This window comes from Colletotrichum costaricense (assembly GCF_030867565.1).
Source record: "Colletotrichum costaricense strain IMI 309622 chromosome Unknown Scaffold_7.1, whole genome shotgun sequence".
Taxonomy (NCBI): Eukaryota; Fungi; Ascomycota; class Sordariomycetes; order Glomerellales; family Glomerellaceae; genus Colletotrichum; species Colletotrichum costaricense.
The window spans coordinates 841,572-859,382 of NW_026848236.1; the positions used below are offsets into that span (position 1 = coordinate 841,572).

At 50.7% G+C, this 17,811-nt stretch overlaps 9 protein-coding genes across 9 annotated transcripts; 3 read left to right on the top strand and 6 right to left on the bottom strand.

Moving 5' to 3' along the window:
* Window positions 1-610: 610 nt before the first annotated feature.
* On the top strand, window positions 611-939 carry CCOS01_07486 (uncharacterized protein; the record flags this gene model as incomplete). The annotated part of the gene is made up of 3 exons (XM_060455651.1): window positions 611-636; window positions 704-760; window positions 792-939. 3 exons carry the CDS (start codon window positions 611-613, stop codon window positions 937-939), a joined length of 231 nt encoding a protein of 76 aa, XP_060313543.1.
* A 623-nt stretch (window positions 940-1,562) lies between these two features.
* On the top strand, window positions 1,563-2,781 carry CCOS01_07487 (NAD dependent epimerase/dehydratase; the record flags this gene model as incomplete). Its single annotated transcript, XM_060455652.1, has 4 exons — window positions 1,563-1,815; window positions 1,869-2,237; window positions 2,298-2,423; window positions 2,483-2,781. 4 exons carry the CDS (start codon window positions 1,563-1,565, stop codon window positions 2,779-2,781), a joined length of 1,047 nt encoding a protein of 348 aa, XP_060313544.1.
* A 732-nt stretch (window positions 2,782-3,513) lies between these two features.
* On the bottom strand, window positions 3,514-3,837 carry CCOS01_07488 (uncharacterized protein; the record flags this gene model as incomplete). Its single annotated transcript, XM_060455653.1, has 1 exon — window positions 3,514-3,837. The coding sequence occupies one exon, from the start codon at window positions 3,835-3,837 to the stop codon at window positions 3,514-3,516; it is 324 nt and encodes a 107-aa protein (XP_060313545.1).
* Window positions 3,838-5,142: 1,305 nt separating this feature from the next.
* Window positions 5,143-6,063, bottom strand: CCOS01_07489 (nucleoside-diphosphate-sugar epimerase family protein; the record flags this gene model as incomplete). The annotated part of the gene is made up of 2 exons (XM_060455654.1): window positions 5,143-5,472; window positions 5,521-6,063. The coding sequence occupies 2 exons, from the start codon at window positions 6,061-6,063 to the stop codon at window positions 5,143-5,145; spliced, it is 873 nt and encodes a 290-aa protein (XP_060313546.1).
* Window positions 6,064-6,694: 631 nt separating this feature from the next.
* Window positions 6,695-7,135, bottom strand: CCOS01_07490 (uncharacterized protein; the record flags this gene model as incomplete). Its single annotated transcript, XM_060455655.1, has 2 exons — window positions 6,695-6,820; window positions 6,896-7,135. The coding sequence occupies 2 exons, from the start codon at window positions 7,133-7,135 to the stop codon at window positions 6,695-6,697; spliced, it is 366 nt and encodes a 121-aa protein (XP_060313547.1).
* A 1,361-nt stretch (window positions 7,136-8,496) lies between these two features.
* CCOS01_07491 (uncharacterized protein) lies at window positions 8,497-9,980 on the bottom strand (the record flags this gene model as incomplete). Its single annotated transcript, XM_060455656.1, has 4 exons — window positions 8,497-9,404; window positions 9,475-9,567; window positions 9,620-9,850; window positions 9,923-9,980. The coding sequence occupies 4 exons, from the start codon at window positions 9,978-9,980 to the stop codon at window positions 8,497-8,499; spliced, it is 1,290 nt and encodes a 429-aa protein (XP_060313548.1).
* A 1,066-nt stretch (window positions 9,981-11,046) lies between these two features.
* On the top strand, window positions 11,047-11,499 carry CCOS01_07492 (uncharacterized protein; the record flags this gene model as incomplete). The annotated part of the gene is made up of 1 exon (XM_060455657.1): window positions 11,047-11,499. The coding sequence occupies one exon, from the start codon at window positions 11,047-11,049 to the stop codon at window positions 11,497-11,499; it is 453 nt and encodes a 150-aa protein (XP_060313549.1).
* Window positions 11,500-12,779: 1,280 nt separating this feature from the next.
* CCOS01_07493 (GDSL-like Lipase/Acylhydrolase) lies at window positions 12,780-13,586 on the bottom strand (the record flags this gene model as incomplete). The annotated part of the gene is made up of 1 exon (XM_060455658.1): window positions 12,780-13,586. The coding sequence occupies one exon, from the start codon at window positions 13,584-13,586 to the stop codon at window positions 12,780-12,782; it is 807 nt and encodes a 268-aa protein (XP_060313550.1).
* Window positions 13,587-16,459: 2,873 nt separating this feature from the next.
* CCOS01_07494 (uncharacterized protein) lies at window positions 16,460-17,455 on the bottom strand (the record flags this gene model as incomplete). Its single annotated transcript, XM_060455659.1, has 1 exon — window positions 16,460-17,455. The coding sequence occupies one exon, from the start codon at window positions 17,453-17,455 to the stop codon at window positions 16,460-16,462; it is 996 nt and encodes a 331-aa protein (XP_060313551.1).
* Window positions 17,456-17,811: the final 356 nt, after the last annotated feature.

Consider the following 17,811-nt stretch of genomic DNA (forward strand, 5'->3'; position numbering starts at 1 on the left):
CTGCTAGATGATGCACAAGTGCAAAGGCGCTCACATTGGCCTTTGACCGACGCAAAACATTGTTTTGTAGAATGTCAGCCATCATATCCCCATTGAAGGGCAGGCAGGGTCGTCAAGATGGTGTAAGTGCCATGGAGAGCGAGCGATTGATGGTTTTCCCGTAGAGTATCGTTCTGGGGTTCCCTTCACGTGGGTCTATAATTTGCGAAGTATTATAGGTAGCGTGGCAAACTTATGTACAGGCTGAGACTAGAAATCGAGGAGACGAATTAAGGCAGTTAGCATCAAGAAATCTTCAGACCGGTAGAGTCAAGACCATAGATAATCTAATGAACGCTTTCATCCAACAAGGACCCGCTATTGTAAACAGTAGAGATTTTTCACTCACTTCTGTTCGAGATGAACTTCCTGATCTCCCTGCAACGGCCTCTTACGGATAATCAGCTTGAGAAAATGCTCCTTGTTTTTCCCCCTTAAAACCATCATGGCACTCTTGAATGAGTTTGGAAGCTGCGAGTAAGCAGCCTTTTGTTCCATGGCTCAAGGCTTTTTCCTCTTCCAGGCAGTTTAACAGTGCACTCGCACGATTGACATCTTCGGAAAAGATGATATGAATGGCCAATTGGAGGAGGTCGAGTAAGAAATGACAAATTCTCGCTTTCGACTAGCGCCACACAATGGCAACCTGTTTGAAAATCCGTAGCTTGAGTAAAAGCAGACTGGCGGGTTTGAGATCCTTGCAACATATGGCCATTTCAGAGTACCTGAAGTTGCATGTAATTGTCACGAAGTGGGGGCGGGGATCGCCGCAACATGGCATATCAAGTTGCCAAACTAACTTTTGGTGCGAAAGAAAATACACGTAAGAAGAAAAGGCCTCAAATTTGGATCCAGCAATTGAGAAAGACCGCACTTTGCAGCGTGTATCGTTTCTGGTAGACAGTCGGAAAATTCATGTTTCTGGTATTGTTTGAGTCCCATGTCAAGTCTTGCGTAACTACAACCCCTTGGAACCCATTGTCAGCCATACGAATCCTCAATGTTCGGACGAGACTTTTAGAGGAATGGAAAAATTCCTCTGATGCCGACTCATCCGCAAAGAACCAATTGCTGTCGCATTAATTTATCGGCGCGAGTATCTCTTCTCTCGCGATATGTCGTGGGGGTGCATCGGCTCTGGGTCCCATTCTGTCATCTTGGGCCTTTTCCAGGAGTCCCACTTGGCGTTCAACGACAACGGTCTCTGGCAAAAAGGCTGTTTCAAACCACCAGAAAAATGTCACAAGTGACAGACACGAAACCTCTATCTAAATAAAAAGGCGGGGTAGATTTTTTTGAGCCTAAGATGTATTCAGAAAGTCTTGGAAAGTCAGTAGAGTTTATAAAATCATCCGCTTGCTTTCGTTTTCGTTCTCGACGGGATGCCTGGCGGTCACCGCGCGCAGCAACGCAGCCATCTCGACAAATAGCCACATTTCTTGGCTCTGCGAACAGCCACGGTGGTTCTGCACTCGTCATCCTTGTAAAGGACAGTCAATATTGCCAGCCCAGGTTTCTTCAATATGACTCCGGAACGAAAATTCGCCATTCCAAAGGGCTCAATGGTCCTGGTGACGGGTGCAAACGGTTTCATCGGCTCCCATGTCTGCAATGAACTGCTGCAGCTGGGATTTAACGTCCGCGGAACGGTTCGCGACGTTACTAAATGCGCCTGGCTACCAGAAGCGCTGAAGCGACAGAGACCAAAGGGTGACTTCATGTTGGTTTCATTGCCGGACATGGAGAAGGAGGGCGCCTTTGACGCTGCGGTTGAAGGTGAATGTGTCGAAGCTCTTACTTATACCTCAGGGAGGCTAACACCCTTACAGGCGTCTCTGCTGTGATCCATGCTGCTTCCCCGGTGTCTTTTAGCCCAAATCCCGAGAGCGTCATTCCTCGCAGCATCACTGTGGCTCTCAATGCTCTGAAGGCCGCCAACAAAGCGGCGAGTGTGAAACGGTTCATTTTCACCAGCTCTTCCGTTGCTGCAGCTCTCCCTCAACCCGAGAAGAAGGGAATCGAGGTGAATTCCGACAGTTGGAACACTGAGTCGGTGGAAATAGCATGGAGGGAGGCTCCGTACCACCCTCAGCGAGCGTGGCATATATATGCCGCTAGTAAGGTGGAAGCTGAGATGGCAGTGTGGAAGTTTTATCACGAAAATATTCGGCGACGTTATGACTTGATAGTCAGCAGCGGTAAGCAACCTGCAGTTCTATCGATACTTGGATTGTGCAATGAGGCTGATTGGGTGTTAGTGCTTCCCGGAACCAACTTTGGAAGAGCTCTGGATGCGGCCAATCAGGGCCATTCGTCAACCTCATCCTTCATCGAGAGTCTATGGAACGGAACGCACGTGGACCGTCTAGCAAGCATTCCACCACGTAAGCGCATAGGAAAATGTTCACTCTTTGCTTATACGAGAAGCTAATACAGACTGCAGAGTATTTCGTCGACGTGGAAGACAACGCTCGACTTCACGTAGCTGCTGCAGTGCTCCCAAACGTTCGCAGCGAGAGAATTTTTGCTTGGGCTGAGCCCTTCAACTTTGATACCGTCCTCGACATTTTGCGCACGCACTTCCCGGAGAAGACTTTCGTGGATAACTTCCATCACTATCGCGAGCTTTCTGTTGTCTCGCAACCCCAATCGCGGGCGGTTGAGCTGCTGAGGCAACTCGGAAGAGAAGGCTTTGTTCCTTTGAAGCAGAGCGTTCTTCTCAATGTTGAAGATCTATCATGAGACGAATACAAGAACGACGAACGAGAGACATGAATCGAGAGCAAGCAGTCTTGAGGATGCGACGATAACGGGCAGACGCCTACAACTAGGGCTCACGATTTCTGCTGAACCCAATTTCTTTGACAACGTCACCTAAGTGTGGCCACATTTTCTTCTTCAATTCCTTTACATGTACATACTTGATCTACATATTCGGTGTCCTTGTCTAGCTTCAACACAAGGCCGGGTCATAGTGTCACTCCTTAAGTAGATCCTCTCAGGGGTGCCGATCGCGCGACAGGGGAAAGGGGTAGCTTAACGAGCATCAACCCTGTCGTCGAGAATGGCCATGGTCTATAAATATCACAATGCACAGAGCACAAGACAAGGTATCATTTGGTTCATCGTGAAAAATGTAAATGCTGTTCGATGTCTCTTGGTTTCTAAACACCCTCAGTCATTTGGCAGACCAAGTGCATTGGCAGCTATTTGCCTGTGGAGGTGCCACAAAGTGTACAATCCACGTATTCGTACTCGCCATCTCAGGCGCTGTGCACAGAATTGGGACGACTGCGGGACGTGGAACCATCAACCCCGCCTGACTCCTGTCAGTTTGTCACACCCGCGCGTTTGTCCAAGCTTCCAGCGGCATGCTGCCATGCCGATCCCAGACGCACGTTTTGGAGGTCCCTGAGCATCCGTGTCAGTTGGCATTCACTGCTAGAAACGTTTAGCCGGTCAGAACTTACCTTTTTACTGGGACCACACTTGAAGTCCGAGAGCGGTGGAGTCGGACGACTGGCGGGTGGAGGTGCAAGTGTCGCCGGCCTCAACGGGGAAGCAGGCCGAGCCGTAGTTGCAGAACAACAGCCATTTCTTGGACGTGTTCTTGACAGTGATAGTGGTGTCGGAGAAGGTGACGGAGCCGTAGGAGGCAGCCGTGGCTGTGGAGGTGCTTCCGTCTTGGACGTAGCTGACGCTGGCAACCTGACCACAGCCGGGGCAGCCGCCGTCGCGAATGCACTCTCCGGCCAGAGCGGCGGGGATCAGAGGGAGGAAGACAGCAGCGAACTTCATTTTGGAAGCGATTGTTGAGATTTGTTGACCGAGAAAGAATGTGTGAACGAAGTTAAGCTGACAATGCTGCGCTGGTGGGCTGGAGAGTCAAGATGGGATGAACTACCAGGAACTGAGGCATTGAAGACCAGGGAGGAACTAGGCGGCTTATATCTCACTTACCATGTTGCATTTCCATCGAGTCTAGAAGGTAGCATCTAGCAGTAGACACCCATGATCTTACGATGTCCGATATTCTGCTTTCGCTCTCGTTAACCACTATGCGCCACTATTGCAGGCCAATCGCACGAGAGCCCGTGGCCGATGACGATCGGTCCTCAGAAATAGAGTTGGCTTATTGAGTGCAGTCGGCTTAAGTCTTCCGAAGTACTGTATAATTACTGTAGAGTTGTATACATGCGACATTATCCCCGCAGTGAACCGCCCAACTATCCATATTTAAGTCAGACCACATGACTCGATTCAGAAGCGTGCCCCGAGAACCCCCTGAAGTTTATTTGTGAGAATTGTCAACCAACCCGTTGATCAGCATAATTCCTTCTATAAACCGGTTTTGTTGTTTGTCGGTAAGTCCGGAGTTGGAAGGTTAAGTTATAAGGTTGTACTGAAAAATGCAGGATGCCTTCTACGGCTAGTCCGGTGCGGGCGCGATGTTGCAATGCGCTTTCGAAGAACCAGAGAACTAAGTATAGGGGAACAGCCGTATCTTTTCCATGTTGTGTTATCAAGCATTGAAGAAGCACAAGTTCTCTTAAGTTTTCTTAAAATCGGCAGCAATTCGCTGGGTATTGCAATTTGTGAGTAGTGTGCATGGAGTTGCTGCCCGCTCTTTGAGATCAGTAATTCTTCCCGCCGGCCAACTTATGAAATACACCATGAAAAAGGTGAGGTATGATTGAAGACCCCAGAGTTGTTCTCCCGCGCGGGTCGGACTTTTGTATGCAAGGTTGAGGCAGGGGCTAGCAAGCTCGCATTAGCTACAATCGGCCCATCTCACCGGCAGATCGTCCTGGAGTCGATTGAGTTGCCTGATGTGTGCAGGTGACGTCACTGGACAAGGTGGTTCTGTGGGTGTTCAACTTTAGCCGTTGATGCAACAAGTGGTCTTTTGTGTTGCATCCGGGCTTTGCATCCCTCTGCAAATCACTTATCGATATGATATATCACATGCAACTACTAATTGGCCGTTGCGTTCAAAGAAGAGTATCTTGCTTCCACATTAATTCCATCATTACCTAGTCTAAGTGCTCTCACTACAGTAGTCATGCAACAGAATTCCCTCCTGAATCCTTAGCCTGAATAATTTCACTTCTTCACAAATGCACTCTCCTTCAACCAAACTCCCATAGTCAGAATGTCTGGATGGACTTTCTTGACCTGTGACAAATTCGCCTTGTAGCCTTCATCCTTGAACCAGTTGACCATGATACCAATCTCAGAGATCCCATGCTTCAAAGCTTTGCCGAGCAATCCAAATGTAGTCCCTACGGGTGCGCCAGTCGCCTTCTCGAAAGTCTGGTTCATTTGCGAGAAGGTAAGCTCATCGCCAGCCAAACCGACCGACTTCTTGTTCCAGGTAGCCGGGTCATGAAATGCCTCAGCCGCGAAGAAGCCAATGTCCTTGGTCGCGATCCACTACAGAGGCTTCTCCTTCATGGTGTCGCGGAGCATGGTGAAGAAAACCTTGCCGAAGAAGCCTGGCATGAGGTTGTCCATGAAGATGACGGGACGCAGGATCGTCCAGCCCATGTCGGTTTTGCTATTGGCGGCGCTGTCGCGGAGGTGGTGTTCGATTTGATGCTTCGTGATGAAATGTGGTACTGGCGTAGGGTTGCTCCAAGACCGTTCGTCACCGCCTCGCTCGACGCTGCTGTAGACAAAGTGCCGCACCCCTGCCTTAATGGATTCATCCACCAATGCCTTGCCTTGCCTTGTCTCGCTGTCTGACTTCTGGTCGCCCATTGCCTGAACAGAATACACGCCCCATAGAGGAACGGTTCCGGCAACGGCCTTTGCGGAAGCAAATAACGCAGGGGTTGCATCAAGGTCTCCCTCAACGAGTTTGATGTTCGAGGACTTTGCTGCAAGTCGTTTGGCAGATGTCGACTGCGCATTTCTCGTTACTGCAAGAAGCAGAAAGTCCGATGGCTGTCTGGCTAGAAGAGCACTGATAACGGCACCGCCTTGTTTGCCTGTGGCGCCAGTGATGAGAATCGCGCGTGACATGTTGTTCTGAATTGTCTTGGTAGGTTTGAATAAAAAGTTGTCGTAGAACTTCGGTGTAAGTTGAGATGCAGGCCAGAGGCGTTTGTTGGGTTCTTGTCTGTCGCTAATCGGCAACAGAACTTCAGAAGACAAATCAGTCAAGGAGGAAACACCTCTTTTTGTACTCGTCCTCAGGAACGGTGCGATGTGAAGAAACTTCCATCGTCTAAGCTTCGCTCCTTAGTCATTCAATCCCTGATTGATAAGTGAGAAGCTCGATTACCAACGGTCCGCTCCCGAATCGTCGCCGTCTCGGGCCTCTTAAAATTCGGACCTCATCGGAGGCCGGCGCTGATTCGAGGCGACGTCAATTGACCCCACCTAGCGCCATTGAAGTTGGCCGGTCTGGCTATGAGTTTCACTCGCATTTTATTGACGAAGATTTTTCGTTCTCCCAAATTGCACCGCTCACTCCGAGTCGTTAAGCAACATGGTTCTTTGCATTCCAGGCAAAGTTTGCATCAGTAAAGAATGTGCTCATAAGGTACTTCAAAATAACTATCATTTCACACTCAGAATATAGGCAGAATTGGCCTCAATAGATGTGAAATGACAAATGCTCGCTTGTTATTCTATTTTTGAACTAGCACGCTCAGTTCTCCGTGCAAGAAGAGGGCCATCCCGACTCGTCAACAGCTCCTTGCGCCGAGCAGAAGTAGTATGTATCCTTCGCCTTGTCGTAAGCGAAGTAGATGCTTCCCTTGCCAGAAACGCCGCCCTGTGAGAAGAGTCTGATTAGCACATGAAAGTTCCAGAGGTAAATATGCGGAAGATATCCCATGCTGTTACTTACTCCGTAGAAGGGTATGCCAGAGAGGCTGACGCACTTGCCAGAAGCAACATTGGCGGCAGAGTCGTCCTGTTTGGTTCCGTTGGGGCCCTTCACGGCATCCTGGGCTTCGATCTTTGAAATGGTGGCAGTTTCTTTGCCGCCAGCGCCAGTCTTGCAGGTCAAGCTGGTGGGGAAGTCCACGAACTTCTGGGCGGAGGCGACGGCGCCAAGGGCGAGAATGAGAACGTTGCGGGCGTGCATTTTGACGAGTTGTTAAAGATGCGAGTTGATTGATCACGATTTTTGGGTATCAGAAGTACAGAGATGCAGTGGCAATGTTGCTGTAAAATGTAGAGACTGTAGAGAAGCGACTGGTTTGTGAGGTAAGAGAGTGCGGTGAGGATAATGGAAAGGTTCTGGGCAGAGGGTAGAGAAGCCGCAACTTATACTTAAGAAATCCGACTTTCAAAACCCTTTTAATTTTCATAATTGAGGTTGAGTGATCAAAAGACTCGCCGATTAGTCTGCGACAACCCCTTGCGGAGGCTGCCTGCCGGCCCTGGGCCTTGGAATGGAGTCCTGCTTTCAAATGCGCGACAGGTATTGGCAGGGAAAGACCACACAGCCGCGCGCAAGTAATATGAGCGTCAAACTATGTCAACTGCCGCATCTCTCTAAGGTGAGTTGTGGGGGCCTTAGCCTAGGTAGTTGTAAGGCGAGCATTGCCCAGTTTATCGGAAGATGTGGAGGCGGCCGCTGTCAGGTGGTGTATTTTAAGGTAAGCTATGGTCTTAGAGTTCTTAATAGGCGTTTGGTGTAAATGGAATTTGCTTGGTCAGCTCGGTTCGGTTGCCGACGTCGCTTTTTCCGAAACAGCGCTTCAAGGTCACGACTCGAGCATGTTAGTGTCGCCATCAATAGCCTTTTTCGAAGGACTCAGCCCCTAATATTTGACGAGACGGCTCATTACGGTTTCTTCGTTATGAAAAGACTTCATTTGCACGATAATAATCTTCAACTTGAGTCATGTTGCGTTGATCTCGCAAAATTGCGCCGGTGGGATAGCAGGCCAGAGACAAATAATCTGATCAAGAACAACACAACGATCAGATTCAAGTTGTAAACCTCTGTTATAGTCCCACAGCTCTCCATGGTGCGCCAGTGCTTCACTTGTATTTAAATTGCCAGTCTCCTATTCCCCTGTGGTACCCGGTCTTGCCTTCGAGGAATTCAAGTTGACAGCAAACAGCTCATCTTCACGCACATCAATATGGACTCAATTCATTGCTGAATCGCTCGTATACTCATGCGTGGAATCTGATACTTGACGGCATCAGAAATCACAAACTCCAGCTCCTTGGTTTCTCTAAGTCTATTTTGGGCACAGCAAGTCCTGAAGCAAGAAATATTTCATCGCTGTCTTGGAGGAAAACCCCGTTCAAAAGCCCAGAACATACGGACTCATCCCTTCTCATTCTCTATCATCACTAAGCGAAGCTTGTTACGAGGCTCTTGTTCTCGCTGATGCAAATATGATCAAAATATCTAATACGTAGTGACCACAAGTCTCGTCTCCGTTGACGAAATAAGGCCCCAGATATTGGACTGAGTCTCACTCAAGTCTAGAACAAGGTCTTGGGATTCCAACCACAAGCTACGCCTCTTGCAACGGCAAAAGCGCAGAACGACAAGATGTATAGACCACCCGCAAAGAGTATAAGGCCGTCATAAGTGCCACCTGACCATTGCAGAATAGCTCCAGCGAAGGGCACACCGACAAGGGCACCAAAACTGCAGACAAAGAACGCCGTGCCACTCCTTTTCCCATAGTCTTCGATTTTGCACACCTGTCCAATGCAGACTGGCGTCAAGCTGATGGCAGCTCCGGACCAGAATCCAAACATGACCGCAAAGGCAGTCGTGGCAGCTTCTCCGCCATGCGCTGTCAACCAGAGCGCGAAGATGAATGCCGAGCACACCAAGGCAGTGACGCACATGACATTGAAGGGACCAAATCGGTCTGCGACGTAGCCCGGTAGGGCACGGCCTGGAATCGCTCCAGCGTTGAGCAGTGCACTTAGGAGGAGAGACTTCTGGAGATCGATGCCCTCATGGATAGCGTACAAGCAAATGTAAGTGTACGGGATGAAGACTGCGAACTCGATCAGGAACACGGCCAATGTTGCGAGACCGAATTTTGTCTCTTTCAGCGCCTTGAGGTCGATTGCGCCACTGGATGTCTTGCTTGGTGGAAGCCTCTTCTTCAAGAGCGTGCATGCCAAAACAGACGCGGCAGCACAGATAAACCCAACCGTCCTGATGGCCCATGGAAAACCAACCCTGGGAGCCATGTAGAGAATGATGAGAGGAAAGACAACGCCGCCGACGCCTCCAGCCGTGCAGGCTATTCCTGTAGCTAGAGCACGACGTTCCGAGAACCAGTGCCCGACTGCAGCGATGCTCGGGTTGAAAAGAAGCGAAGCTGATACGCCGCCGAGGACACCAAAGGTGAGCAAAAACTGGTAGAACTCTGGCACAGATTTAAGGTTTAGCAATGTTTGAGACTTTGGCCATTTAGGAGGGAAAATGATGGCCCTTACCTTTGCAGAGACTCATCAGCATCATAGACGCCACAGATCCTACGCATCCGGGTATCACCAGGAACCTCACATCATGAGCGTCAAAGATGGGGCCTTGTAGATTTATCAGCTTGAGTCATTACTTTGATTGAGATGTGTCTCATACCAACTTGAGCGCCGCAAAAGTAGAGGAAGAAGGCGTAAGTGCTAAACACCCAGCCTATTGTCGACTCCGGGAGCCCATGAAGTTCATTCTGTGAAACCCAGGCCTGCAGAACTGCAAGAGTATTGAGAAGACCCATGGATGGTATCATGGCGCACCATGCACCAGCCACAACAAGCCATGCATCTTTGCCGCCCTCAGGGTACTTGTGGGACTCTTGTGCTACGTCCAGAGCTGTCAAGGTTCTAAGATCAGCATATTGTACCTTCTCGCTACGAGAGTATTAACGGCAAGTCAAAAACTTACTTTCCGTAGGTTGCGCACGCTCAAGCGAGTCGGCTTCCTGGCGCTCGGCGAGTTGCATCCTGATGGCGCTGGGAAAGGATGTTGTGAAAAAGTCTTGTACCCGCTTCAGACGACCTCTAGACGGCCTTTGAACTAGGCTAATAGAACGAATGTCAAGTAAGGGCGCAAGATTTCTGTAGCCAAGTTGTTCTCAAGACGAACTCGACATCTACAGAGTGAAGTTTTCCAACCAATCAAAGCTAGCGTTGACACAAAACCCTCCCAACCGAGATGTTGTGCCGGGAAGTTGATACACAAAAACGGTGAGGCGGGTAATTGTCCGGCGCCTATGTGGAGCTGAGCGACATCGGGAAGACTAAAGCCGGATGGCGTGGTCTCCACCGACTTAAACCTCATCTCTTCAAGTACTCGGCGCTTACAAATACACGCTTAATAGCTTTGACTTTCAATCTTGAACAACCTAAGGACTGAATCGGTGGCATAAGAAACACCGCCCTGGCTACTCAGATAAATAGAGGTGTGTATGGCACCAGACAATGGAACAATAACAAGAATTCCATGAGCTAATCTTCATGCCCCTTGATAGATCTGAAAAATGTTGGATTCTCTTCAGAACATACAAGGAATTTAGTTTCCGTGATAGGCGTGATAATAAAGCAGAAAGGTCTCTAGCGGCAAGACCGTGTTTCTTGAAAGCAGGGAGTCGGCTTCTGCTAATGACTTTTCGCCAACGAGCCTGTGGATATTGGAAGTCTTTAGTCATTAGAAAATGGACATGTGTTCTACTGATAACTATGCTACCATAAGTTCTCTCTAATCCCAGGTAGAAGTCATTTGAGTTTTGCAAGGCGCTGGCAACGCTCGATGAAGGTTCGAGGCTTCCCGCAACCTTAAAAAGAGAACAGCGCAGTTTGCGGAGGGTCAGACCATAAAGGTTGGTTCGTAGCCACTTTGATCTAGCTGATACATCTTCCGGAGATACGTCGATTAATTCACTTAATTTCCTCTTTATGTGTCATCGCATTCTCGATGACTTACTCACTCACACTTCATCACCACGGCCCAATCCGAAAATTGGAACATCATCAAAGCTAAAATACTTGCAACACGCACAACACAAGACAATGGCAAGCTACACTTCCGCCAATTTCCCAACAGCGGAGTCTTATCCCTTCGGCGGAAACGGCGCCCGGCGGCCTCTCATGGACAGTCGTGCCTGGAATTTGATCTTTCACGAGTCGCAAACGAACACTCCCCGCAAAGCCGTTTCGATCATGACTCTTATCTGCCTCAGCACGGTGATGGGATTCATTACGGCGGTTGCCATCGTCATGGGATCATTCTCCTACGCTGCACACTGGGACGTTATCCCTGAGGATATCTGGGACTACTATGAGAACTACGATTTTTCCTGGTCTTTTCGCAACCAGGTGATTTGGCTCGATGCACACGACATCTTCTGGTGGTTAGTCTTCACGGCGGTATGGATGCTGTCGACGATGATCATGTATCGTGTGTTCTTGTACGTCAGGTTTGCCCCGTTTCGCGAGGCGAAGCACAGGGGGTACCAAGATTGATCATGGGATCAAATTTGCGAGCGGTCCCAGTTAGGTACCGCGATCATTACAGCCACTATAGGTTGTCCCAATTCATCACATTGGGCAACTTTTGAATGAGCGGAACAGCTTTTGGCCTTGACGTGGTGATCTCAACCCTTGCCAAGATAGATACCTTAGTGTCTACGGGTGATCGGAACATCCGTAGCTCACTTCATACCTGCCTCGGCCTCGAGGGCATCTTCGCGACAAAACATCCAGGAACCAGTCATAGAGCTTCTGTACATGATGCCTTGGGAGGCAGTCGGAGAAGAAGACGAGAAAGAGAGCTGATGGTCATGGAGTCATAAGCCTGGACCGGTCAAGCATCCCTCCGGGAAATGAACGTACGGTTCGATGTTGATGAAACAGACTCTACGCCACTGAGATTACTCAAGAAGTCGTGGACAGAAATATAATAAGATATACCTAGAGATAGAGGTTGTTACATGCGTCGCCAAGACGTAGTCGAAGTTTGGTATCGCCATTGACTATAATGAAGATTGCACGTTCGAGCAATACTTATAGGCATGCCTTGAATACATATATAATCAGGTCTTGAAGAAAATCAAAAGAGTTCGCCCCCCCGATGCTGAATTGGGGGACTACATCTCTGGTGCACATGCTGGGATTCGAACTCGGGTACTCTCGTATGAGCTGAGCCTGTCGTCGAGTAAGCTGTGGGCGTACTTGATTGCTGACCATGAACCATTCCACCACCCACGCCACAGTTTGACCTCACCCCCGACCTAGACGGCGCCTGATGTGCTGGTGACAGGAATGGGGTTGAGGGGGTCTTTATTCCTTAGCCATCCCGTCTCGTGGTCACGTGTGGAAGGCACGGTCAAGACCGCTTGCTCCTTCCATTCATGATCCAATCACAATAGCGACATATAGGGTATAGAATACAGTTACGTTGAAGGTCTCACTTTGAAATCGACCTAGGCAATCAGCCGCAAGAGTTACAGCCTGTGGGCAAGAAAGCAAGAGTTCGAGGCCTTTCAACAACCCGAAAGTACCGAGCGGACATGGCATTTTACAAAAGATTTGAAAGATATGAAGGCTTGTTGACTATTTACGTGTCGTTTCGTCTATGTACAGAGCCTTGGCTAGTTTTGTTTGAAATATGTACAGTGAAAGTCGAGCAATCAAGTCATCAGAGGCCAAGCTCCTCGACAAGAAGACGACATCAACCTCCCCGCATCCCAGGTTCCGCCACCGGAACCTTCCCTTATCCTCGCATATGAGACTCGAAATTCCAACTAGTAGACGGTCTTGATGGGCGTCTTGACGTGGGCGGCAAGGCTGGTCGTGCCGTTCATCTTTTGGTAGATGGCCTGGACGAAAGCCTGGGAGCTGAGGTCGGCACCCGCGGCGCTGGTGTGCGTGTTGTCCTTGATGTACAGGGCCTTGACGGCCGACGATCCAAGCTTGAGGTACATGTTGCTGACGGCCTGGTGGTGGTCGACAAAGGTGACGGCCGCGTCGTTGATGGTCGCGGCGGCCTTCTTCTGCATGGCGACGAAGCGGGACGGGGTGCCAACCCAGGTGCCCGTGGCCCACTGGTTCTTAGGGGTCTGCGAGCTGAGGATGACGGTGGCGCCCTTGGCGGTCATGAGCTTGGCGGCCTGGATGACGTAAAAGATGTATGTGTAGACGGTCTCGCCCGTCGTGTCCGAGACGCACGTCTCGGTGCCCTCGCCGGGGCAGACGGAGCGGCCGTTGTCGTTCGAGCGCGGGGATCCGACGTCGTTGTGGCCGAACTCGATGACGACGATGTCGCCGGCCTTAACCTCGTTGGCGACGTTTTGGAAGCGGCCTTCGTTCCAGAAGGAGCGAGATGAGCGGCCGCCGATGGCGCGGTTGACGACGGCGATGTTGAGGTACTTGGAGACGTACTGACCCCAGCCGTCCATCTGGGAGTCGCTGCTCCTGGCCATGGTGCTATCACCGCAGAGGTAGAGGGTAGGGGCGCGGGCCGCGAGCTCGGCAGGCTCGGGAGAGGCGGCGGGCGCGGCGGAGGTGAGGGCGCTCAGCGCCAAGGAGGCGAGAATAGAAGTGAACTTCATGATGTTGATGGTACGGTGTACTAAGAGGTATCCTAAGAAGTAAAAACAAGACGGCAGAGCAAAGACAGAGAGGCTGAGGTATCAAAGACCATGTCCATAGTGAACCGGGACAAACAACGCTCTACTTATGAGAACCTGGATCCAAAGCCTCATGTCTCTCAACAATACCATCTCCTTGCCCGGTAATGAGCTTCAGAGGCAGTGGAAGTCGAGGTTCCACTCCGCTCGGCCGAGACTCCCAAGTTCGTATCTTTTATACTTGCCAAGACGCCCAAGAGAAGCAAAAGCTATTGTTCCGCCAGTCGGGATACCTGCAAGACGAACTAAAGGGTTAGTCAATCTACTGCGTAGTTGTGCCGATACGACATTGGAAAGTCTTGGGCTTGTCAGTTCAACTTTACTTGAGACTATGCATGGCCCCGGCTGGACTGGACCGAATCGCAAGGGTTTCCTCGCCGCTCTCCTGCAAACACCGGATCTGTCTGCCCCCTTTCGGAGGATTCCATCGGTTAAGAACATTAAAGAACCTCCGTCTAGCGTTTGGAGTTGAGCACAAAAGTATGCTTCTTTGCTAGCGAGGCCGGGGTTCATGAGTTTATTCCTCTTAGGCCCTTGTGCCCGAGTCTCCGAGTGGCTACCACACGTGCACCCTAGCGGCTTGGCCCGTTGCATCGGTCCCCGGCAGACCAGGCACCTTCCCTCTTGGAAGGCCGCGTTGGACAAATGCCAATGGTCCGCTTAAGGGAACTGCGGGGAATTGCCGATCCTTGACTGAAATTGGCTCCGAGTTGGGACGAACCAGCAGTTGTTCGGCTGATGTTTGGTGCGAGACTCTCAATAAATCACGTCAACTGACTTGAGACCGCCATAATTTAAAGGCGAGTTGATGGCTACTTTGTTGGGACTCCTCTCTTGGCATTAATCAAAGGCCATGTAAGCATAAAGCATAGACATAGTGTTGGGGGCAATTGGCTAATTGTTTGGCTTATTACGGAGTAGCGAAAGTTGAGTCGCAGGGTTGAGAAGTCCCGTCCGCTTACACACGCATCCGACTCCTGGTACAAATAGGCCGATCAACCCGGCGCTGGTGCACGAAGGTATTCGTCCTATGTAAAGAGGCGGAATAGATTCAATACGAAGTTGAAAGGAATCTGAACTTCCGAACTATGGACAAGGGCATGTACATTACACGAAGTGCTCTGAACACGTTCAGTTGGTAACCTTCCGAAGCGTGAGAGCTTCCAAGATCCATGGTGACATTTGGAACATGTTAAACCACCAATGAACCCATCCATCGCTCTCTTCTAGCGAAAACCCCTCAAATCATAACATCAAACGCGGAAGTGTCTTTGGAGAGTCTCAAAATACTTGCTCGTCAAGTCTACCTTGAGTGTTCGACAAGAGACGATGTGCAGTCACCCTATGTCGTTCTTTCACAGTGCCGATATCATTTCTGAAGAATATATTTCAGATACGTACAAACAGTTGTCATAATAGTAGATACTGCTTCTACACGAGTTGCACCTCCCATTACAAATACATACCCCAGCTCTGGATTGTAAAGGGCTGGCTTACAGATTTAGGCACGGATGACAGCGTGGCTCACTGAAGACACCTTACTGCGAGTTCGTGCTGTATGGCCGAGTTGTAGCCAAGTAGCAAGAGGCGAAGAGCTCGCGGGCTCTTCAGGTTCATGAGCATGCTTCAATAGGAAATAGTATTCGCTTCCTAAACCAAAACTTCGAGAGCTCGTTCTCCAGGCCGTTTGCCGAAGGTCTACACGTTAAGCGACTGCAAGCTTTGCCGGGTCAAGGCCTGATTGATGAGAATATCCTTATAAGTAGTGAAAGTCACAGTCCTCCAAGATTGGGTTGTGCCGCTACCAGGGCATATATATCAACTTGAAGCCAATCATCACCTTCGAGGAACAACAGCCACGTGAAACGTATACTCATCCCAAATCCCACAATACACATAGGAAGAAGCCCATATCTACCCCTTCAACTCCATCCATGTCACCAGCACAGCAGGCGCCCGTCTAGGTCGGCGGGTCAGGTCAAACTGGCTGGGTGGTGGAGTGGTCTATGGTCAGCAGTCAATTATATCACGCCCAATAGCCTACTCGACGACAGGCTCGAGTTCGAGTTCGATTCCCAGCATAAGCACCAAGAGATGTAGCCTTCCGAGGTGAACTCTTTTGTCTCTTTCTCACTTCTTTTCTAAGGGCTACGGATATGCTTTTGCATAGAATTATTGTGATTAGTCTACGGAAGGAAGGAAATACTATATCATGTATGTGAGCGCATTGCACTCATTCCAAGACACTTCTTGTCCTTCATCCTACTACCTGGACTTCAATGAAGCAAGAGCTACTAGCTCCCAGCTCCTTTCCCATTCGCTTCAAGGTGTTGATCGAGATCGCTGCTGTAATGAACCGACAGAGATGTAGATGGAGTCAATGCATATCATCTCCGAAGACCATGGAGGCTACCAGAGGAAGAAAACCAACAATGGAAAAAAACATGAAGGAGCATTTGAGTATGTCTAGCACCTTTTAGTCTTCCTGGTACGATACGGTACGATACACGAGGCAACTATGGAGGGCGTGGTCTTCTGTTATACTGATCATGGGTACCACTGGGCAGATTCACAAGTTGTAGAAACGCGGGCCTGGGTCTAGATGATGGATTTACATCTACATCTAGAAAAGAAAACCACGTGAAAGCATCTAGCTTACGATCAAGGCTTTCGAGACCTGATCTTACCTATAACACGCATCAGGTAGGTGTAAGTCTCAACTAGCCCAAGCCGTCCACCTCCTTCCTACATTACCCGGTCCTCCCTCCCTCCCAACTCTCTAGAGCAAACCACGATCAACCCCTCCTCAAAGCCTCATTCCTCGCCTCCAAAGCCCTCTTCACCCACCCAATCCCCGGCGCACTCTCAAACCCATGCGGCAACCCAGGCCACAAGTGAAACTCAACCTCCACCTCAGCCTCACAAAGCCTCCTCACGAAGTCGACACACTCGTCCCGGAACAAATCCAACCCGCCCACATCAACATACGTCCTCGGCAGTCCCCTCAACTCCTCCACCGAAGCCCTACCCGGCGCAGCATACAACGAGACACCCGCCTCCGCGTGAGGCCTCGGGTCCCCAGCCTTATCCCCCAACACCGCCCGCCACGCGAGCACGCTGTCGTGCGCCTTCCACGCCAGAAAGGGGTACATCGCCGCATTCTCCGGCACCGTGGTCCGGTCGTCGAGCATCGGGTACACGAGCACCTGCTTCCGCAGCGGCGGCGTCAGACCCCTATCACGCGCCATCAACGTCGCGCCCGCCGCGAGCCCGCCGCCCGCTGAGTCGCCCATGATGACGATGTTGCCGCTATCCACGTTCCAGCGCGCAGCGTTCTCCGAGAGGTACTTTAAGCCGTAATACACGTCTTCGGCGCCCAGCCCGTCAGGGAACTCTGGCGCGAGCCTGTAATCCACCGCGAAGAACGGCATCCCCACCATCTCGACGAACCGCTTAATCTGCGGGCTGAAGATGTCGACATCGCACGAGACCATCCCGCCGCCGTGGACATATACCACGGCGGCCAGGGGCTCGGAGCTGTCAATCATCTCCCGCGTCGCGAAGCGGTAGAGCCCGACCTCCTGTCCGTCGTGCGAGGTGAACGGGATACGCGTCTCGAGGACGTTGTCCGGCGCCGGCTGCGCGCGGAGGACGGTGCGGAGCAAGGGCTCAGAGAAGGCGCGGAGTTCGAGGGCGTCCTTGAACGGTGCCGCCGGCGGGGCGGGACCTCCGCCGCCGCTGTCTCTGGCGGCGATGGCGGCTTGGTACTCTGGGTCGAATCGCAGGGTCATGGCTGCGGGAGTTTTGTCTTTTGCGTTGTTGCGCTGTCTATGGCAAGATGTGGAAGAAAATGCAAAGGCACCCACGTCGAACGTGAGAATTTCTGGAATAGTATGCTTCTGGATCGTGACTGGAAAGATGATTGAGAAGGTGCTGTCCCGAGATGTGTGCCCTTTTTAACCGCCAGACGGGATATCCGGCGTCGTGAAACTCGACGGGTGCCTGCCCGTATTCCCGAAAGGAGGGGTTCTCGAGCGTCCTTCACTTTCCGTCCTGTTGTCTTGATGCAGCCATATCTCCTCTCATATGAAAAAACATTAGATCGCGACATCGTGAGAATTCCACGGAGCTTTGCATTTCGGTCGAA